The 23512-nt window shown below is 37.7% G+C and overlaps 3 protein-coding genes across 3 annotated transcripts; all 3 read left to right on the forward strand.

The window, feature by feature from the left end:
- Positions 1 to 2785: 2785 nt before the first annotated feature.
- Positions 2786 to 19859, forward strand: LOC146452604 (serine/threonine-protein kinase MAK-like). Its single transcript, XM_085097483.1, has 12 exons — positions 2786 to 3355; positions 3530 to 3584; positions 5269 to 5390; positions 6366 to 6445; positions 6979 to 7111; positions 7945 to 8116; positions 8902 to 8961; positions 15673 to 16101; positions 16601 to 16641; positions 16878 to 17116; positions 18225 to 18354; positions 19176 to 19859. Exons 1-12 carry the CDS (start codon positions 3255 to 3257, stop codon positions 19195 to 19197), a joined length of 1584 nt encoding a protein of 527 aa, XP_084953609.1. The 5' UTR covers positions 2786 to 3254; the 3' UTR covers positions 19198 to 19859.
- On the forward strand, positions 9416 to 10593 carry LOC146452605 (uncharacterized). The gene has a single exon (XM_085097650.1). It carries the CDS (start codon positions 9472 to 9474, stop codon positions 10399 to 10401), a length of 930 nt encoding a protein of 309 aa, XP_084953776.1. The 5' UTR covers positions 9416 to 9471; the 3' UTR covers positions 10402 to 10593.
- Positions 19860 to 21394: 1535 nt separating the features above from the next.
- Positions 21395 to 23512, forward strand: LOC146452606 (uncharacterized). The gene has a single exon (XM_085097609.1). The coding sequence runs from the start codon at positions 22363 to 22365 to the stop codon at positions 23314 to 23316; it is 954 nt and encodes a 317-aa protein (XP_084953735.1). The 5' UTR covers positions 21395 to 22362; the 3' UTR covers positions 23317 to 23512.

Raw genomic sequence — 23512 nt, forward strand, 5'->3', positions numbered from 1 at the left:
TTTGATATTTGAGATTTCACCTCGCGAGGCGAAATTGTCACGAAAACTCAACCGCACACTTGAGGAAACAGCTGAGCTGATTTCCTCGCGATGCCTTGCAACTGACAGTTTGCTCAGTTTGCTTTTCTCAAGTGTGCTGCATACTTAAGCCTGCCGCACACTTGACGAAAGAGCTCAAGCCTGCCGCACACTTGACTTGCATTTTCACCGTTTAGCCTTCCGCACACTTGTGGAAAGAGCTGAGCAAACTGCCTTGCGAGGCATCGCGAAGCAATCAGCTTAGCTGTTTCCTCAAGTGCGCGGTTAAGTTTTCGTGAAATCTCAAATATCAAACACGACAGATATTTTCCTCACGGCCTCGTGAGGCGAAAAACTCACGAAAACACAACTGCACACATGATGGAACAGCTGAGCTAATCGCCTCTTGACGCAGTTTGCTCAGCTCTTCCCTCAAGTGTGCGGCAGGCTCGCGATGCATTTTCTTTCCTCGCGTGTGGCGAGCTTTTTAGCTCAGCTGTTTTATCAGGTTTGCGTAAGTGTGTACATTGATACTTCAGGGTAAATCGCAGAAAGTAGATTATATTAAGATAGATAAGATTTAGATTACCTGCAAATTGTGATAAAGAGGTTGGAATCGCCCGAGATCGAATACAGCGATAGTTGTACCTAAACGAGGATAGATAGTTTATTAAGAAAAACCCGTTGCAGCCGAAGCACAAAACCTTGAATTTGGTCATTTCACGTTAATGTTTGGACGAGTGCGGTGAAGAAATGTTCGTTTTTCAGAATTAAACTCTTTTGTTTTTTGACGTTCTCGTTGCCGTGTCCGTACCAGCTCGGCTTAAACTCCCTGTTAACAATTTGTAAGTAGTGTAGCTCAGAGAAGAACAAGATTAAGAAATATAAAAAAAATAAATAAATAAACAAAACAAAAAGTTCACGTTGTTTTGAGCAATATTAGAACCCCTAGAATCCGACCAAACAGGCCAAGATGGCGATATATCGCTTGTATATATCACCGAAGAGTATGAATTGTAATCCAAACATAACATAACACAACACACACTTCATTAACGTGTCTTGTCGTTTTAGCTATAGTTAGCTAATTGGGGACACATATAGGCTAGGTGTACTTAAAAATTAATAATTACTAATTCTAAAATGTACAAATATCATAATCTAAAACATTCTTAAAATCACAGCCTAAAATATCCTCATAATACTCTTAACCGAGTAACATCATAGTGATAAGGAAATACCTCATTTGCATTTACTTTCAACACACTTTTATATTCGCGACTACAAAACTAGTTTCGTCAATAGACCTCATCTTAAAAACAAACTGTGGCTACCAACTGACTGCTACATCCATCCTTGACATCTCCCAATTTCTTCCTCCGTATCATTTTCTTAAACGCTCCCAACGTAATACACCTCCTCTCACTTCCAGTTAATTTCGACCATAAAAGCGGTCCTAGAAATCTAACTGAGTGCTTTCAGTTTCACTTAAACACCAGTGGTTGGGCAGTGACTGAAGTTGTGGATTTGAATATGAGTTGTACTTCTGGTAACAGTTATGAAGGCCCGGGAAGAAGTCTGACGAATTCATTGAGGGCGTGGCTCAAGGTGCATCGATCCATGCCGATGACTAAAAATCAACCTCGTTCCAAACAGCCATGAGAACGAGGTTGACTAAAAATGACCGGTTTATATTCAGTGTGTACGTAACACGTGGAAAAAATGTTCAATTGACTCAAGTCATGCTACTCGGTGTTATTTCATATATTTATGATCAAATCACGATTACGGATCTTTTCGTATGGTCGCAACCAAGTTCATTTATTTATGTATTTATTTATTTATTTATTTATTTATTTATTTATTTATTTATTTATTTATTTATTTATTTATTTTATGTTTATTCTAGAACTGACTTAAATTCATGCATGCTGTGGTTAGCTCGAAAGTTATGCTCCTCTAACTACTGCACACTTCCCCCAAAGCCTTTTATTTCCGTCTTTCTTCTTTAATGTTTCATTACTTAAACATATACTTTATAAATTTAACAAAATATCGAAGTGTGAATAAAAATGAACTGAACTGACTTGAATAAACGAGTCTAGGCTACGGCAAGCTCTCAGTATAGGCTTTGGGAAAGGGGAGGGAATTTGTATCAAGTGTTAAAATAATTTACTGAAACTTGCTTTTACTCTTGCACTTGCCTCAAGCCTCAAGCCTGGTATTGCCATCTGAAATAACCAGGGAAAACAAGGCAAATGGTTGATAATCATTCGGCAAAAAGCAGCTAGCGCGTCGAGTTTCCTGGCCAGCAAAGAATGTCTTAGAAGAGTTAGGGCTAAATCAGAAAGATAATTATATTGATCACATAAAACGTTAGCTACCTATGAATATTTCATCGTCCAATTGGCTATTCAGTCACCTGTTAATTAAAGACGTTTACGGATCCAATTGCGAGTTTACGTATTTTTATTATAAACAGTTTTAATAATTTATATTTTATAATTCAGCAATAGACCTCGACAGCTTCCCAATTTTTTTACGCCCACGAAAACCATTAAATAAAATCATATAGAAATTTTGGCATGCCAAAGGGATTCTCCTTTCATCTCAAGGTGAAAATTGAGGTGACGCATGTCGTAATTTCCTTGTTTTCGTCAAAAAAGAAAATACTTAGCGGGGCTCTTTGCGGGTATTTTTTTGTTATATTTCGTTGCCTGGCAACACCTCGATTGCTTTGCTTCATGGGAATCGGCATTTTGCTTTTACTCAAAGAGAGATTGTTACTGGATTGTGGAGCGGACATTTTCATTAACGTCGTTTCCTTTAAATAGCCAAATCACCGGTTTCCTGGAAATCTCTGCTTGTCTTTAAAGAATCATAGAATTGTCTTGTGCCGTGCAATGAGAATTTGACCCTCGTGAAATGACTTTTTTCGCGCAGTAGAATTGGTCGACATGTATGGACTCAAGACCTGAGAAGAAATGCTGAATTGAACGGTGTTTACTTAGTTTTCTAAAAGGAGGATCCTCTACCGTGGAATATTCCCTTGGATTCTGTGCACAGTCGCTGAAAATATATATTCCTGGATGACGAATTTGCTGCTTTTCTTATGAGGAAAAAGCGGAGAAAACATTTGAATAAGCATCCTTTGTGTTGAAAGCCACTATCGGCGCCGCAATATTTATAATTGTTTGTAACTCGTGTGTTCCGATAAGAATATTAATTTTGCCAATATGAAACGCTACCAAACTCTGAGGGAACTTGGAGATGGAACTTACGGATCAGTTTGCTTAGCAAGAAATCGCGAAACTGGAGAGACCGTCGCTGTAAAAAAGTAAGCAAAACTGAGATATTATATTTGCAACGAAGAGTAGGCTTACTTGTCTATTTTTTTTTATCAAAACATCCGTGCACTTGGGATTTTTAAAAGCTATTGCATATTTTACACGACGACATAACGAGTAACCTTATTGCTTTCGGTTAATCAGCGTTTTCACTTTCTTTGCAGAATGAAAAAGAAGTACTATTCGTGGGAAGAATGTGTAAATCTTCGCGAAGTCAAGGTGAGCTTTTGTTAAACATGAGCCCTAACTCCATTAATAATAACAGTCGGTGTGATGAGGTATCCAAAACCAGGTCATTGTTTTGTTTGGAAGCGGTAAAAATTTTGGTATTAGGCACACATGATTCTGCGATGAAAATTTTAATTGATTGCATGGTAGAGGCTTTGTTTTTTAATGATTCTCAAGTGTCTTAATTTTTGGAACTTGCAATAAAAAATTGTCATTCAACAGCATGTACAGCCCACCTCCGATTTTTCTCTCCCGTAAATTTTGTTTTGTATATGGAATAAAATAATGGAGGTAAATGCAGGAGTGACTATGAAACTTTATTTAACTGTTCTTGTGTATGCTGCTCCTTTCAATAACATGCAAACTCTGAATTTCAAGACGCAATGTCATGTTTTTCACTGTTGTCAATCAATCAGTGCAGGGGGCCTGTTATGGTGATTTAGATGGTACGACTTTGTTATATGTGACATGCTCGCAACAAGCCAATGATTCTTATATTATTGTTTTGTACGGTGGCTCAAAAGTGTCATGTTGGCAATTTCAATTTCACAACTTGTCGTGTGCAACATGTCTTAGGAATTTTAGACAATCATAGCCTCAGGCAGTCAGATATACCACTGTCACTGTACAACAGTGATAAGTAAAAGTTGTACCTTCCAAATTGGCATTTAGAAAACAAAGATGTTTGGCCCAATGGATCAAAAGAAGATCATGTATCTTATAGGGTGCCATCATATTGACCCATGTATTGGTCAATGTGTTGGTCGATACTCAATCGACACTCGACCCACATGCAATTGTCATGCTGCTCGACTATTGACCAAGAGTAAACCACCTGCCCACTGAAAAATAGGTCAAGCGTCTGCCAATGTCGGCCGATGTATTGACTATGATATCGTCAGTAGCTTATCGGTCAACCTCTGGTGGTATATCAGTCAACTGTCGTCTTGTATCAGTTGTTTCAGCTGTTTTGTTCCTCAGTCAAATACTACTTCAAAAACTTTCTCATTAACAACCACCGAACAAATTTCCGATATATTAAATATTGATCACTCGTTGGTCGACTGTTGATTGAGTAGTATATCGGCAATTCATTGATTGGCAGTCAATGGTCTAATATCGTTAGTAATTTCATACTCAGATCACACTGCATTTTTGGAAATGTGAAAATGTGGGTGCAAGATTATATCGGTAGGCTAGCAGTCAACTCTCGCTGGACTATTGGTCGATAGCCAAGTGGCATATCGGTCACGTGTTGGTCGAGTGTTGATCCAGTAATGACTCGGGGACATATCAATCAGTATATGTCAATGGTCAATTGGGTGGCGTCCAACATATCGGTCGTCTAATGACAGAAGGTCAATCAAGTTTCGGTGAAATTTCGGTAATGTATCAGTGGATTTTCATTGATTGTCACTGTCGATGGTCTATATCGGTGCGCTGGCGGTCAACTCTCGATTGATAGCCAAGCAGCATGTTGGTCAAGCGTCGAATGAGTAACAGCTGCCACATTGACCAATACATCAGTAATCTCAAAAGGTAGCATTTATACACTGTAATTGGCAGATTTTGATCCACTTTGTCAGTTTCTGTTTCTGTATTTTTGTGGCCAGTTGGCTGTCCCCAAAATTATGATTGATAGCAATTTAAAACACACAATTTAATTATCTTTCAGTCTCTGAAGAAGTTGAACCATGCCAATGTGGTGAAGCTTAAAGAACTAATCCGAGAAGATGACCAGTTATATTTTGTGTTTGAGTACATGAAAGAGAACCTCTACCAGATGATGAAAAGCAGGTATGAAAACATAAATATTAATTTTCTTCCCACCTCACTACCCCATGCCAGTAAGAATGTGTTATTTAAGAAAATATCAACACCCCACCCTGCACAGAAGGCCTTTTGGTTTGAGCCTTCCACCCCTTTGGAAATAACAATAATTTCATTTAAGGTGTGAATTTGCTTTTTGAGGCCAATCCTCCCCTTCACAGTTGAAGGGGTGTGCAGAATGAGGCCCTAAGTGACTTTTAAAATGTAAATCAAATTCTCCTTTTGTTTCCATGCGAAAATAAGGCAATTTGAAAGGAGAATCCACCAATTTATCAGAAGTTACTTTGGGCTTTTTTACAGGCACCCCTTCACTTTATGTTGAGGTTCAAATAATATTATTGGGTTTTTGGTTTACACTTTTTCAAACCAGTGTGCGACTGATGTAATATTTCAAACAAGGCGAAGAGTTTTTCATCTGTTTTCCATGAGAAGTTGCTTGAAAAATGAGGCCCAATTTTTTCAACCAACTTCAAGGCGTTTGGAAATTGGATAAACCTTTCTTTGGAGTGTTTGAGATAGCTTCTCAAACCATTAATAATTCTTGGAGAAATTCAAGGCAAAAGTTCACCAAATTTTATAATGATTAAGATCACATTTCCTCCTTTGTTTTCTCCTTGTGAGTTATTAATGAGTTTGACAATTACGTTATTTTTTGTTGTTCCAGATTATTGTAATGAATTTGATGCCAAGAAAAATAGAAAATAATTTAAACCAAAAGCAAATAGTAGTAATAATAATAATAATTATAATAATAATAATAATAATAATAGTAAAAAACATTTCCCTTCAATCCATAAAGCCCCATGCAATGGCCTTAATTTAATTTTGACTTTTCATTTGGGGTCTGATTGGCAAGGAGGAGGGTGTTTATTTGAATAAATATGGTATTTTGTTTTAATATCTTGAAATAACATTTTTTTGTTCCATCTGCTTATTTTTCAGAGACAAATTAATACCAGAATCCATGATTAGGAATATAATTTATCAAGTTCTACAAGGTCTTGCATTTATACACAAACATGGTGAGTCAGGACTGCTAAGTGGCCGCAGAAAATAATACAAAATAATTTTGTATAACAGTAATATCATTGGTGACAAAGTACTCCTTAATAACACATTATGGCGTGAAATTTCAGTGTTAATTGATAATTACACGTGTGAAATTACAAAATTGCTATGGCAACCTTTCCTGTATCTCAGTACCAAGTCAAAAATTCACTATTATGGGCATAATTTGTCACCCATGATATTAAAAGGTAATCATTTAAATGGTATACGCGTGAAATTAGGAAATAATTTCACTTGTGTCAAATGTCTAAAGGCAAGGGAAATTATTAGAATTTTGACAAAATGCGCATGAAATTATTTCCTAATTTCACTCGTCACCATTAGATTGCTTATACAGATTAGGCTTTGTTGAAATTAAATTTACTTTCGCTATGAAAATTTGGTTGCCCTGGGCGTTCAGCCAAAGGAATTTTTTTTTTGTATGATGATCTTACAGCAATGTACATTTTGCAATCTTTGTACATAATGGATTTTATTTATTTAACAGGATACTTTCATCGAGATATGAAGCCAGAAAATTTGCTTTGTACTGGGCCAGAGCTGGTCAAAATTGCTGATTTTGGTCTTGCAAGAGAAATCCGATCAAGGCCACCATATACAGACTATGTTTCTACCAGATGGTAAGAATGATTAAGTTTGTCAACTCAAGCAGTAAAAGATTCATTTTCATAACAAAATTTCAGGCAGGTGTGTGCTTGGAAGGGTGAAATTGGACTGGACTTTTTCATAGGACAATTTATGGAACCATTTCCAGACATTTTAAAACCCTAAACTGCGATGTAAATTTAAGGTTTAAGTGCAGTTTATCTTTTGATTTTACGAATAGAATACTTACATGTATTTGCATTTAGCCTGGTTGCACTTACATCTGTATCATGCTATGAATAAACCACAAAATCTCTGACATGTGTAAAATGCTTTGCTTGCTCTCTGACTATCCAATTACAATAATGGGGTCACTGTGCTGCAACAAGTTTTCGTAATATATGGTGGTCTCTCACCAACATAGAAAGTAATATAATACGTTATGTATCATCTAGGAGTCTGCATTCATATTATTTAAAACTCTTTGAAATCTAAAGGAGGGGAATAGCCTCCCTCACAGGCACTCTTTTGGCTTGTCACTTGGTCTTTCCTCTCCAAGATTGCGTGATGAGCTAAAGAGCTTCTGCAAAGGAGGCTAGGACGGCAGGAATGCAAATGCTACTCATTCTTGCTTTTCTCTTCCAACTGTGTTTCATATATGTTCATTGTCTTTAAAACTTCGCACTGACATCTTGTACAGAGGACCTGTCATATACAGGAAAAAAATACAGAAAAAATAATAACAAGTAACAAATTGAAACGAGCATGAAAGGGTGCACGATTTTGCCAAATTTGTTCAATTTAAGGTGTCCAACGCACTCTATAATCTTTGATTACTACTAGTTAATATATTTTGTTTTATTGACAGGTACCGTGCACCTGAGGTGCTTTTACGATCCACAAACTACAGTTCACCAATTGACATCTGGGCAGTGGGCTGCATCATGGCTGAGCTGTACACGCTCAGGCCACTGTTTCCAGGCAGTAGTGAAATTGATGAAATTTTTAAAGTATGCAGTGTTCTTGGCACTCCATTGAAGGTGTGTAAAACATACTTGGTGAGATTTTCTTGAAGATGAGCATGTCATGTAAAAATTGACTTGTTTTCAAAAATTACATATTCTGCCATTTGAAGTTTATAAATGGGTTGTTATTAAAGAACTTCCATTCAGAATGAGGTGTGTGCCAGTCGACTGATATGGGAATGAAAGGTTGCCAACAGTGGTACTCTTTGCCCACAGAAACCTGCCACAGTTGATCTAAGAGTGGATAAATCACCATCCCATACTTACCAGTATATTTCTATTATCCACTGCATGGAGACGGTTCCACTGTATGAAGTTATCCACTCTTTGAACAACCAGGACCAGAATTTAGAAAGTCAGAAATATTGCACAAGTCAAGTCAAATATGAACTCAATAGGGACCTTAAACAGCGTTATAAACATTGGTACATTTCTTTGTCGTCCTCTGCAAATTACCACATTCAAGGTTTTATGGAGAAGTTATTAGTTTTCAATTCTCTTTCTGAACTTTAAGGCCACCGCTACGACATTAGCTCCTGGATGGTTTGGCCACATTACAGAAACTAAATGAGTAGAAATCATCGCAAATTTATTCAGAGAATGTGAATGTAATGTTTAAGTCCGTCAGTTTTGGTGTCGTCATTGTGTTTTCTTATTAGGTCCCTAATTAGGCTGAGTAGGTGTTAAAAATATTGCATGTACATTATAAGTGACAGTCTTCTTCCTTATTCCTTGTCTGTCCTTACCTACTTGTCTGTCTGTTTACTGATCATAGATTGGTTGATTATTTTCTTTGACAGGAGGACTGGCCTGAAGGCTATCAACTAGCCGCAGCTATGAATTTCAAGTTTATGCAAATGGTATGTTGTGTTCCCTTCAAGAGTTAACTTTTGGTCGAGGTAGCTGGAAGATATGCTCATTTTCAAAACAACATTTAGCATTTATTACAGGAATTCATTAAGGAAATAGGCTTATAATAATTTAGGGGGTGCCTGGAAAAAAGCCCGTTTTTGTAAGTGACTTCTGATAAATTGCTAAATTCTCCTTCCAAATTGCCTTGTATTCACTTGCCAAATGAAAGGAGAATTTGACCTTACATCAAAAGTCACTTAGGGACTTATTCTAAGCACCCTTTCAATTTTACAAAGTTTAGAAAGGCCCTAATCAACTTACAGCCAAATTTGGTCATGCCAGTTGAGTTGTTGACCACCATTAAGAGATTCACAAGCCAATGTCTTGATCTCGTGCTATTCTTTCCAATGAAGCTAGCATCATTAGATAGTTTCTTTCGGGAAGAGTCATGCGCCCGGCGGAGGAGTAAGCAGCATGGCCGAGCCGTCCGCTAAGATTTTCCGTTTATGTAAAATTTAATGGCCGATTTCTTCCAAAACATCTTAACTAAACGAAGAAATAGATCCTCTAACTCATCTGCAGAGGAATCTCCGGACGCAAAAAAGCCTAGAGGTTCGCCGAATTCTTCAATTGATACTCAGCAAGTCAACGAAGGTGACGACGAATTCATGGCGGCCGCAAGTATGGTAGAAGATGTACAACAAAAGCTCCAAGTGATACTCCAAAAACTTGGAAAACTCGATTCAATCGAGAAATCGGTGAACAAAATTCAGGATACCCTCGTAAAACTGGAAGCGAGAACGCAATCACTGGAGAGCTTTCAACAATCCGCTACAGCCGACATTAGCGACTTGAAAGAAAGCCTGAGCTTCAGTCAAGAAAAGTACAAAGCGTCGCTCGACGATCTTAAAAGGCAACGCGAAAACCTCGAAGAGAAGCTAAACGAGCTTGAACGACAAAACAACCATCTCGACAACAAAATTAAAGATGTAGAGACCAAGAACCTTTACCTGGAGGCGTACTCAAGACGCGAAAATATAAAATTTGAAAATATCAGCGAAGACGACAACGACGACGAAGACACAGAGCAAAGGCTTCGCACTTTCCTTGAGACTGACCTGGGATTCCGAGACGCCCATACGGTAGAAATACAAAGAGTTCATCGACTGGGAAGGAAAAAAACCGATGAGTCAAGACCAATTCTCGCGCGATTCCTTAGATTTAAAGACTGCGAGAAAATCCTGTCTTTAGGAAGACGACTCCGGGGGACAGCTTATAAGATGTATCAAGACCTCCCACATGAAATCGTACAAAGAAGGAAGAATCAAATGGACACATTCAGAAAGGCCAGAGAAAATAGAATCCCTGCTACCTTTAGTAAGGCACAACCAGACAAATTGTATATTCGAGGTAAGCTTTGGCCAGTAGGAAAAACACTAGATATTTAGCGGTAATTATGATCATTTCGAAAATATATATACATAAATATGTACAACTGATATAATTTCTGGAGAAATGGATATATTTCCTCCCCGTTAATACAATATACATATATATATATATTTATTTATTTTTCTTTTTCCAATAACACAAACGCCATATTATAGATGTAATATTTGTTTTTGCGGGCGGTGACGCGCTTTTCAGCCAAAACCAAACTGCCTTATAGAACGGCGCGCATTGCAAAAGTTGAGTTTTTATTGGGCCTCGCGCTATTGATTTTGAAGTGATCGAGCTACATGGCTCCATCATCAAAAGACCTTAGTCTAATAGCGAACGCCTTTTTGTTGGTTTACGTGTACGTTAATGTAAGTCTGTCTTTCCGGTCCTATTTACTGCATTTTGTGTACTTCACAACCCAGGATGAATTTTATGTAGTTTGTTATGTGCATTTTCGTGTTCTGTTTACGTACGTATTTTATTTTGGCTTCTCCAAATGCATTTTTCTTGTTACGTCCAATAATAATGCTTCGTTATGCAAGGTGTTAGCGGTCACGCATATCTTCACCGCTTTGAAAATCCTACCAATAGTCTTCATCCACACCTCATTACAATCAACACCTACGCCGAGGATTTAGTGATCTGTTCCTTAAATGTGCGAGGGCTGTCGAATACCATTAAAAGGCGTGAGACCTTTCGCTGGCTCAAGTTAAAAAACTACGCAATTTATTTTCTTCAAGAAGTTCATTGTACTAAAGAGAAAGAGATCTTGTGGACTTCAGAATGGGGTTTCTCAGCTGTTTTTAGCAGCTATTCAAGTGCTAGTGCCGGAACTTGTATACTTTTTAACAATAATTTTGAACACAAAATTCTGAAACAATTCTCTGATCCAGAGGGAAGATTTGTCATAGTAGACATCAAAACAGAGGATAAGACTTTGACCTTAGTAAATGTTTATGCGCCAAATGACGATAACCCCACCTTCTTTAAAAGTGTGCTCAATCAGCTTCTCTCTTTCGACTGCGAAGAGATAGTCCTCGGAGGTGATTATAACTTGGTCCTGGAAGTTGAAAAAGACAAATCTGGGGGAAACCCGACCACTCATAAAAATTCGTTAAAAGAAGTTCGGTACATTGCTAGCCTGTTAGATTTAGTAGATATCTGGCGTGCCCTTAATCCAGATGTCAAACGATTCACCTGGAGAAGGAGGAAACCCGATGTGCACTGTCGTTTAGACTTCTTTTTGACCAGTTCCAGTTTAAGTACAACGATTACAAAAGCGGACATTCTACCTGGCTATAAAACTGACCATTCTCTAATAACACTACATCTCGCAAATAATAAAAATCCTAGGGGACCAGGTTTCTGGAAACTGAATACCTCCTTCTTGTTAGATAGCGAGTATGTTGACTTAATCAAGGAAACAATCAATGATGTGGCGAATGATTACAAAAATGACACAGAGGTTGACGCCGTTCTCCTTTGGGACACTATGAAAATGCAAATTCGATCAAGCTCCCTTCACTACGCAAAGAAAAAGAAAACCAAAATGAAATCACAGGAGTCAAGCTTAGAAACCGATATATTATCTCTTCAAAAGAAACTGGAAGAAAACAATCTCTCGGAAACAGACAAAACTAACATTTCTAACGAATTAGATATTAAGATTCTCCAGAAAGAAGAAATATCGAAATATAAAACCCGTGGAACAATTATAAGATCCAAGTCTCGCTGGTATAATGAAGGAGAAAAAAACACAAAATATTTTCTGAATTTGGAAAAACGACATTTTAATAAAAAAACCATTAAAAACCTTCAGCTAGATGACAATAATACCATTAAGACGGACACTGAGATATTAAAAGAGGCAAAATCCTTCTACCAATCACTGTATTCTTCCTGCAATCCACAAGTTAATGCAGAGCTTGAGGACATCTTTTTCCCAGAAGGAAATACCCTGTTGCTAGAGGCGCACGAACAAAAAGAATGCGAAGGTCTATTGACCGAAGCTGAATGCTTAGAGAGCCTGAAATCAATGGAAGCAAACAAAAGCCCTGGAAGTGACGGCCTCCCAGCCGAATTTTACAAGGTTTTCTGGAAAGACATACATCATTATCTTCTAAACGCACTAAATTGTGCATATGCAAACGGCCTTCTATCAATTACTCAAAGGAGAGGATTAATCACCCTCATACCAAAGAAGAACAAACCTGCTCATTTCTTAAAGAACTGGAGACCAATTACACTTCTTAATTGTGATTGCAAAATAGCAGCCAAATCCATTGCTAATCGAGTACGTAAAGTCCTACCAAAGATAATCAACAACGATCAGACCGGCTTTTTAAAAAACAGATTTATTGGAGACAACATCAGACTTCTCGATAGTATAATAAATTACACAGATACAGAACAAATCCCTGGCCTTCTATTATTTGTCGACTTCGAGAAGGCCTTCGATAGTGTAGAATGGAGCTTTATTGAGAAAACTCTAAAATACTATAACTTTGGAACATCCTTGATTGCATGGGTAAAATTATTTTACACTGATATAAGCAGTTGTATCCAAAACAACGGATGGTCCTCCGATTTCTTTACGTTAAGTCGCGGTGTGAGACAGGGCTGCCCTCTTTCCCCTTATTTGTTTATTTTATGTGCAGAAATATTGGGTAGCACAGTAAGGAAGGATAATGAAATTCGTGGAATCACGATCCGGGGCACTGAGTGCAAACTCTCGCAATACGCAGATGATACGACAGTGATTTTAGATGGCTCACAATCCTCCTTTTCTAGAACTCTATACTTACTTGACGCATTTGCTTTGATATCCGGCTTGAAAGTTAACTACGATAAAACGGAAGCCCTCTGGATCGGATCATTGAAAAATTCAAATGCAGTATTACTCTCTAACAAACCTATAACATGGGCTGAGAGAAAGGTTTACGCCTTGGGAGTCTGGTTTTCGACTGTAGAGAAAAACGCTTTTTACGATAATTTTTCCGAAAAAATCGAGAGAATAAAAAACATCCTAAATAGCTGGTCTGCAAGAAGGTTGACTCTTCTAGGTAAAATTACGATCATTAAATCTCTGGCAGTATCGCAAATTGTGCATGTTCTATCCTCTCTCCCAACGCATCAAGGTGCACTTAAAGAAATTAATTCTTTGTTTTATGATTTTCTCTGGGATAAAAAAGGGGATAAAATCAAAAGAGTGGAAATGATTAATGACTACGATAAAGGGGGTCTCAAGATGATAGATGTTCAAAGTTTTAATGAATCTCTGAAAATGAAGTGGATACAAGGTTACTTAAATAATGATAATCAGGGGAAATGGAAGCTTTTCGTTGATTACTACCTCCAGAAGCATGGAGGCAAAGCAGTGTTTTTAAGTAACCTTAAACCGCAAGACGTTTTACAGCTTAACATAAAGGATCCTTTTTTGAGGGAAATTATCGAACACTGGACCAATTTAAATTACAGAGAGAAGAACCTTGATTTTGACTCTATGTTTTTATGGCATAACTCACTAATCAGAATAGAGAACCGACCTTTCTTTTACAAAGCCTGGTTCAAGGCAGGGGTAACAGAAGTTAAAGATCTACTTAACAAAGATCAGACTTTCTTAAGCTATAATGCATTCATAGATAAATATAATATTAAAACTAATTATCTTGAGTACTTTAAAGTTATATCGGCGCTAAAACAATTTAAGAAATCATGCTCACCAGTCTTACACAACTCTCTTTCAAATGATATAGCGATTCTTCTGTCTCATTCAAATATTTGCAAAGAATTTTATAGACGCCTTGTCCAAAAAAAGGCTTCCACACCATTGCGGAGTGAAGAAAAATGGCTTTCTGAAGGGAGTATAGTTCAAGATTCGATCATTAACTGGAAAAAAACTTATTATTTACCATTCCTCTGTACAAGAGAAACAAAGCTTAGAGTATTCCAGTTTAAGTTTCTTCATAGACGAATTGCTACAAACGACTTTCTCTGCAAGATAGGTATAAAACAAGTCGACACCTGCTCCTTTTGTGGTGAAACTACTGAAACTCTGGTTCACCTGTTTTGGCACTGCAAACATACTCAGGCATTCTGGAAAAGTTTATTTGAATGGATATCCCAACACCTTCAAGATTTGAAAGACATTTCTCTCTCTCCCACTCTCTGTTTAGGCTTAATTAACGATGTCTCACATCTACTTTTACATCACTCACTTCTTATTGCTAGACATTATATATACAACTGTAAACTGAGAAACATCATACCCAAGGTGCAACTATATAAACAATTGCTCATGAACTCCATGAAAATTGAAAAGCAAATCGCTTTAGATAATAATACCCTAAATTCTTTTAAAAAGAAATGGAGCCCATTGAAGAACGCCCTCCAGTCCCAAATGATCAATTAAAATCCAATAAGTTAATAACGAAGATTAGTAAGTAGGCGGTAAGCTATGTTGCTGTACATAATGTGAAGTAACGATTGGATGTAATTAGGTAGTTTAAATTTAGTCGTAAGTTAGTATATATTGTAAGTAGCCGTAATTGTAAGGAGCGAAAGCCATTTTACTGTCTGATATGTGTTGAATTGTAATTAGAGTCTTGTATTGTTAGTAGATAAGTGTAAGTAACCAGTAAGCACTGTATTGTTGGTAGAATACTGTATTGTCCAGTGATGTATTTAGCCCGTAATGTAAGTAATGTGTTTTTGCAAATAAATGGTTATTAAAAAAAAAAAAAAAAAAAAAAAAAAAGATAGTTTCTTTCGAAAAAAAATCCCCTTGTCAATTAGAACTCCTTAATAAAAGGGATAATTTAGGCAGTACTAATTTTCCTTTCAGCTGCAATGTAACAGTTCTGTAGTATACGCTGCCCTCACCATGCAAAAATTTGAGCACAACCCTTTTCATTTAATAACATTTTCTGTGCCAAAAATAATTTAATTATTTTAAAACATTTCAAAATCTTACAACATTTTAGTCAGAAGAAATGGATATTGTGTTTTTAAAGCCTGGTCAATAAATCAGGTTAAAGGTTTGACTGCTGTTGGGAGAACTTGAATTTCCTTTTTCTGAGTATGCCTATGTTACTGGCTGAACAATACATCATGAAAGTAACATTTTAGGTATTGTGAACAGCAATCATTAGAAAATTCTTGGTCTGTTTTGCACAAAATGATCTGCCAGTAGGCTCTTCCTTAGTATCTCACATACAACGAAGTTATACAGTCTACATTGTAAATCAGCCTAACAGTTTATTTTGAACGCTTAATTTCAGATGCCGACAGGTCTGAAAGACTTGATACCAAATGCCAGCCCAGAAGCCATTCAGCTAATGAGGGATATGTTGATGTGGGATCCAAAGAAGCGACCAACATGTGCACAGGCATTGAGATATCCATACTTCCAAGTTGGACCAAAACCTGTTCAACAGCCGCAACCTCTGCAGCAAAGACAACCACCACAGCCTCAACAACAACAACGAAAACCGTCTCTTCAGGAGCGAAAGGACTCAGTCAGGTCATTCTTTGGTAGTGGAAATGAAAACAAAAGAGTGCAGCCAAATGCTGTGATTAATACAAAGGCCCCTGCTCACGGAAGTGGGTGGAAAAAATGGGGAGATGGAATAGGGGTCAAAGATAGCACTGATGAATTTGAATCACTGCTTAATGAGATTGACACACATCCATCATCGTACAGCAAGAAGGTTGGTGTTAAAGAGGCAGTGTCACCTAGAAAAGCCAAAAAACTTTAATGTTTAATGTTAACACTAACCCTACTAGTACAGAGAAACTAGTGTTAATTATTTTTACTTGCTGAGGGTCAGGATTGAAATGGATTGCTTCAACTTCTTCCAGTGTAGTTTGGAAAAATTGCTAAAAAAAATGAATTTAGTTTGTTCTTGCCAGGAGAAATCACTTAATATTCTTTTCTTGGTACTCTAAGAGCAATTTTATGTTGCAGAAAACATACCTTGTCAAATATTTGAGGAGTTTTGATCAAAATTATTTTAATTTATTACAGTTATACTGTAAGCAGTGAATGGTTAAGAAATTAGTTCACGTGGGCCAGCTCTAAAGCCCCAAAGAATCCATGGCTTTTTTTTTTTTTTTTTTTCATTTCTTAACCCCCTCCCCCACTTGAAAATCCTCCTTTAAGAACCTCTTTACCCAACTTAGTAACTTTTTGTTGTTGTATATTTGTAGCCTGCTGTCCAGAAGACGGACCCACTGGATTCCTTTCCAAGGTTGGCTTTTGCAGAATTAATGACTTCAACTGGACTGTTCAACCCAGATGTTTTCAAAATGGCTTGAAAATTGGCCCCTTTGACACACTGATTGCATGCTAAATTAGAAAATCATCCCATGATCACTTTTGTTGACAGTAAAGATTGGTAAAGTTTCTCTTGGACTAATTGTTACAGGTTTAGTTGTTAAAATGTTTGCAGAAATTCTGCTTACACCATGTTCTCTGTTTTCTTAGCTCTCAACGAGACTCAGGCGTAACCAGAAAAACTCCTCCTAGTGCGAAACAGCATTACATGAAACAAGCTCGATACTTCCCTGGTCAAAATATAACAAACACACAAACCCACCAGGCCATGCGGAACCCTACATTTGGACGAAAAGGCTCCTATGGAGTAACAGGAAATGCCTTAGGGGGCAGTACATACGTACCATCATTTGGTGGAGGGACGCAGTCCAAAGGCGTGGGGGTAGGAGGTATGTAACATCAGTTTAAACCTCCACTATAGAAATAAGTTAAAATTAAATTGTTGAAACCACCATTGGTTACATCTAAACATGGACACGAGACAAGACGAGACGTGTTTTGTCGCCAAACACTTGAAGTTTGACAGCCGTTAAGTAAACTGTCGCGCCAGATCAGCGCGTTCCACTCATAAGCTTATTTCATTTTTCTCAATTTGCAGGCATATTTCTCACCCAGAAACAGCACACTTGCCTCCAGAAAGTATTCTTAACATCTAAAAATGCTTGCAAAGAATATTTTGTTGAGTAAAAACAAACCAAGTCAACAAAAGCAGCCTACTCTAAACTTCGAATGTTTGGCGCCAAAACATGTCATATTTGCACCCAGCTAGGACATGTTTCTCCCTCCCGTGTACACGTTTAGATGCAGCCGATGGTACGATCTTATTTTACATTTTGTTGGAAAACATGGAAATAATATTTCTGTGTTGGACAAAACAGGATTTGATTACCGCTCATTTTTGCTTTTAAATTTCTCATGCGCCACCATGTTGGATTTCATGACGTAATACGGTTGTTCAATATTTTCACACAAAAGAACTTCCGCTCCTTGAAAATAGCGACAACCGTATGCAATAATGACGTCACAAAATCTAAAATGGTGGTGCGCGGGAAATTTAAAAGCGAAAATAGACGATTATCGTATCTAATTTTTAGCACACTTGAATGTTATTTCTACTTTTCAAACTAAAATTTAGAATTTAGACGTTTCCAACAATGTAATGTCAAAGTTTGTTGTCAGAGTGGAAGTTCCCTTTAAGGAGAAGTCCAGGCTTCTACATGGACATTTTCAGGCTCACAAACATCTGCTCAACAGAGCGTTTTATTTCCATTTCCACACAAACCACAGTGTGTTTCCCACATACTAAGTCACAATTTGTTGTAACGCTTCACTAACACACCTGATAAATCGCTACATCACCTGTTTGCCACTTACAAGAGAACAAGTTTTGGTTCAAGATGGCAAGGACAGATTTGAGGCAGCTGGGGTTTGACATGGTATGTGTGATAGTGTCGTATTGACCTGGGTACGTTTCATTTCTTTTTGGTGTACTGTTAGGTGCCCACACCTGGAAACCATTAATCAAACAAGGAAGTGGCACATCTATCTACCAACCCCCAGGTGCCACGACAACTAACCGCACCCAGCCTAGCCGGAGTGTGTTTCAGCGAACAGACTGGAGTCTTAAGTGAGTTCTTGTCCTTGATGGTCCCTTGACCTTATAGGAAATCATGTCTTTAATATCATGTCAATGTAAATCATGTCTGTAATGTAAGATTTAGACAGTGCTCTAATATTTCACCAGCTTAGAGTTCAAAAAAGTGTTCCTGACTTTGATTCATCTCCAAATATTACAATCCCTGACTCTGTCACACATGACCAGCACTTTGAACATGTAAAATACTAATCAGTTTAAACGAAGAATTCAACATGGCAAAGAAAGATTGAAAAGTCATAGTTAAATCCCGAGAAAGATTTTAAATTGCCATGAAAATTTTTGGAGTTTAAATTGAATAGGAAACCTGTTGTTATGCACGGTGAACAGGTAAATTACCCTAGGAAAGAGGAAAAGGAGGAAGAAGTTGGCCTTCTCGCTTTGTCCCTTCTGATGTTACCACATACACTTTCCTTTATAATTGAGACAATGAAGCACCCCTTCTCAACCACCCACCCCCATCCCGTTCCCTCCATGCCTTTTTTGTGCATGCTAGCTAACACAGGTTTCAATTCATCATTGTAATGTTTTGTTACTTTACAGTACAGTATTGGCACTTGGCATACACTTTGTGTGCGAACGGCTATTGTTGTTTCTTCGAGAAATAAATCGTTTCCTCGAACTTCTTCTCGAGTTTGAATATTTGAAAACTCTTTGCTTCTCGATCCCCTAACCTCGATTCTCGCATCTCGAAACTTGAGCATCTCGACGTTCGAGACGCGAGTATCGAGCTTCAAGGATCGAGTCGAGACTGTCAACTTATTTTTGAGCGGTACTGTATATCTTTATTACAGATATGGAGGGGGTCGATCATGAAGAACTCGTGAAGGCCATTTGACAGTCAGTCACTTCAGTCCGAATTTGTGGTCGTGTATAGCATGCTGTGTGGTGTAATATGAAAAACGTACATCAAGCATATCTATTCTTCATCGCAACACTTTCAGGTGTATCCATTGTTTATTCATTGTAGTTTTAACACCATAACTAATTAATTCCAGACGCTCATTCAATGTAAATATAGTTTTCAGTTAATTGGTATTTTAATGAAATTTTAATTAATTTTAGCTGTATAAAAATCCTGAATAAATAGTCAAGTAAAAGTTGGTGAACTTTTACACCAAACAAGACAGTAACGACTCGTAACAGTTAGTTCAAAATGGGTTGTAGGAAGATGTAATGTATTATATTCCAGAAGCAGTTTTTTATGGGAGGGTAATTGAAAATGTCCATTTAAATTCCCAGCTCACGAAGCTGCAACTAGAGCGACTTTAAAAGTTGTAACAAGAAATGCATTTTGTAAATAGAATTGAAAGTAATGATAAGTTTCTGTTGTTTAAATGATCGCGTTCCATTGTCATGGCGAGATCAAGTGTTAGAGATCTTCATTACGTTACACAACCCACCAAAAGTACCGCTTGTAGTTGGTCTATATTTATTTAATTTATTGTCGGACACTGAAAATAAAAATTGAAATCGAGTTGATGTGTTAATCAGTTGGGTGTGTGTGTGGTTGGGGGGGGGGGGGAGGGGTACTGCCCATCTTGCCTGTTGTTAGATTAACCCCCTCCCTCCTCGGGGGTTGGGGGGGAGGTACTACTCCCCTATTTGTGCGGCTCCAACGGGTATACGATACGATAACTTTATTTAAAAACGGTATTTCCATCAGCTATACATTAATCTTCTTCAACTAACTAACTATCTACCTTACTATAATTTATATAAAAGAAAAAAATAAAACAATAAATGCTGCTTTTCTTGGAGGCCGTGTTTAAAATCTTACCTAAAACTGTGGCGACTCAATTTAGTCTTAAAATCATTCAAGGAAGTTGCTTAATTCTATTGGCAAACTGTTCCACAACTGAGCTCCACTGTATGAGAAACTTCTCTTTAGATAATCAGTGCGGGTTGTGGAAGAGTTAGCGTGTTTTCAGTATTCCTTAAATAATAAAAATTCACATCGCGAAGAACAAAACATGATCTTAAATATTCTGGTGTTATCCCATTTGAGGTTTTATACATCATAATTGATTTCTTATTTAATCTTTGATGACAGAGTTTTCGCCACCCTATTGCCTGGAACAAATAATTCAAATTACTATCAAACCAACAGACATCCCAAAATGCGGGTTGCGCTTTTGAAGCTTATCAGAAAGGCCATTGTTGCAGTTTTCCCAACACCTCATTACAATAATCGAAGTGAAGTTCAACAAGGCTATAGTAAACATTGATTAAAATATTAAATGGGATTTGATGTCGTATGCGCTTAATTGCACCAATGGCAGAAACAATCTTTTTAGAGATATTTTCTATGTGACATTCTCAATTTAAAGTATAGTTTTTGAACCATTTTGGTCTGAAAGGGCTGAAAACGGCCGGATCTGAAAAAGGTACCACAAAAATATCTATTTTGGCCTAAAATCAAGTCAGTGTTTGGAGAAGCCGGTCGCACACTCCCACCAAAAATTTTGGACTGTTGGTTTATTGTGTTCACATAAATTATTAAGCTCTGTGCACTTTTCATGAAAGGCTTCCTTGCACGTGTATCAAAGAAATGATGGAGGACCAAAGGAAATGATTTCATTCAAGCGAAAGAGAGCCGAAGTTCCCGTCTTTACACGCCTCCAAACTAAACATAAGGCGTTTAATCGAGCCACGACTTTTATACTTAATAATAATTTGTTTCCAGATTGTCTTGGTGGATTTTCGATGAACGTTTTTTGCACTCTAATTGAGAGGGGGCGTTTTCCGGTCATTCTTGGGTTAACGTGCCTAGCTCAGCACTTGTCGCAAATGCTGCACAACAAAATCGTTTGGCAGAACACTTGGAGCGATAAACTTATTCAATTCACGCCGAAAATTATAGAGTTGACACTGAATCTTTTCCGAGCTAATATACTGAGTGTGCGTTTGCAATGATTAAATTATTTGTTGAGACAATCAACACCAAGAATCTAAGAAAACATCATTCACTCACATCAGTTCCGAAATTAAAAATCACCGGAAAATGAACTGTGTTTTACCCTCAGTTTAGTCTGCAAATGATGATTACCGCTCGAAACGATTCAATCGCCCTCATATTTACGAGGTGAAATGCCAAACCGGCCCCTTGAAGGATTCATAAAACAATTGAACACGAGCCATATACGAACAATTTTCAATATTTTGAAATTAATTTATCTGTGTCTTTTTTACTTTTTCATTAATTATTTAAGCGTAACTTATTTTTAATCTCAAGAGTTTTTACGGTAGCAGTTTCCCTTGCACCCCGGCGTGAGGTGTACGGAATAACTAACAGAATTATTTAATTTAGTAATATCACATTTTCTCACGTAACATGTAAGGTTTATTTGTCCAGTAAAGTGAAATTTGCGAATGTGGTTAGTTTACATTTTTGTGTAGTAAACTTTTAAAATACCATGACACAGCAATTTTTTAAATCTAAGTGAAAGACCGCTTGTTGAAATTTTTTTCCGTGTTTTGAAAACAGACATCGACCGACAATTTGGCTTTGGAAAAAACTTGCTTTCATACCGAATGCAAATGCTGTATCAGTTGTCATGGCAACAGATAAAAGGAATCAAGCACCTGGTTTAGCTAAATCTGCCAGGTATTCAAATTAAATATAAAAGCACAACTCCACTGTTCACAGTCTTTTCGCCAATTTCCAAGAGCTGAGAACAATCTCTGAAAGCTTTTATTAATCTATTGTTTCTAACAGCTAAGCAATTCTTTCAATGCCTTTTTTCAACGTCACTTTTTCACGAGCCGAGTTCATAATTTACAATTAAAATTCGACAAGAAAGGCAAAAAACAGTTTTTCCGACCGCACAGCTGTTCTATCGTTTTCGCTGTTAATTCCTCGAAGATGATTAATTTTGCTTCATGGAGGCTATTTTTGACAGTCAGCGACAAAATATCTGGTCACAGTTGAGAAAACGAGATGTTATTTTGTGAATATGTCGATGATTTAATTCACTACTGATGTCGCATTTTTACTCGGGGCGGCATATTCATTCCTCTAGAGCTGGCGCCCAAGACAAGATTCCCTACCAAAGATCCTTGCCACAGTTCGATTTGAACAGTCGAGTGAAATTACCCCCAATTATCAAGAACGAATTGCTAACTGGTCGTGACAGGAACAGCACATTGCAGCCAGCGACATGTCGAACTTTGTCGACAAGCGTATCTTTTCCACAGATCGTCGAAACTCAGTCCGCGTCCTGGAAATCTAATCGGAGCGGTACATCACCACAGCAAATAAAATCAGCAAACAAACGGGCGCCTGTAAAAACAGTAAATCACATTGAAAAGAGCCCGATTCACTTTCCTAGCTCTTATGCTGTCTTGCCGCCAATTGGACAAACGAATTCGTGGCCATACGCAGGTCGGCTCTCGACTTTACCAGCGACCCCGAGAAACGGCGAGCAAGCCCCCATAATCGTTCCCGACCAGGCGAGAGGTCGAAGAAGGCGATCGTCGCAGAGAAAACGCTCCGAAAATGGACTGTCGCCTACCCTGGCAAATGTTCGAGGGAACAGCGTAACGCAGACTGAAGGGATCAAAAATTTACCTGACACAACGGCAAGTACAGAATCTAATTCAATTGCGGTTGATCATGGATACCAAAAGGACTTGTTGTTACCAGACGCCACCACCTATCCCAAACTAACCGCAGACGAACAGATCGACGCTTCGAGCGATGCTTCTATTTTAAGTGTCAACAGTGATCAGGTTGAAATTTCTGAATTCGATCCTAGGCATGTGCTCGAAAAGTTGGAGCTAAGTAAAGAAGTTGAGGAATTTCTTCAAAGCAAAAACAGCAAGAGGAGAGGTGCGAGGTGTATAGAGATAGACCCATCTCTTAAGACTGCTGTTGATATTATCCGAGATAATTTACTCAGGCAGACCATGGAGGAACTATGTATGATGTGGTGAATTAAAAAAAAAACAACGACAAACTTATTTATTAATAAACGAGAAACAACATTCTCTTTATTTTTTTCAGAATGGAAAATACACACACCAAATGTATTTCCAATATTTCTACACAATAATGTTATTTTAAGAGCTATGCAAATATGTTAATATTGTGGTTTTCTGCGAGAAGCTTTCAGTAGATGTGGCCGGTATA

Source organism: Pavona decussata, unplaced genomic scaffold, assembly GCF_977016875.1.
Source record: "Pavona decussata unplaced genomic scaffold, jaPavDecu1.1 SCAFFOLD_366, whole genome shotgun sequence".
Lineage (NCBI taxonomy): Eukaryota > Metazoa > Cnidaria > Anthozoa > Scleractinia > Agariciidae > Pavona > Pavona decussata.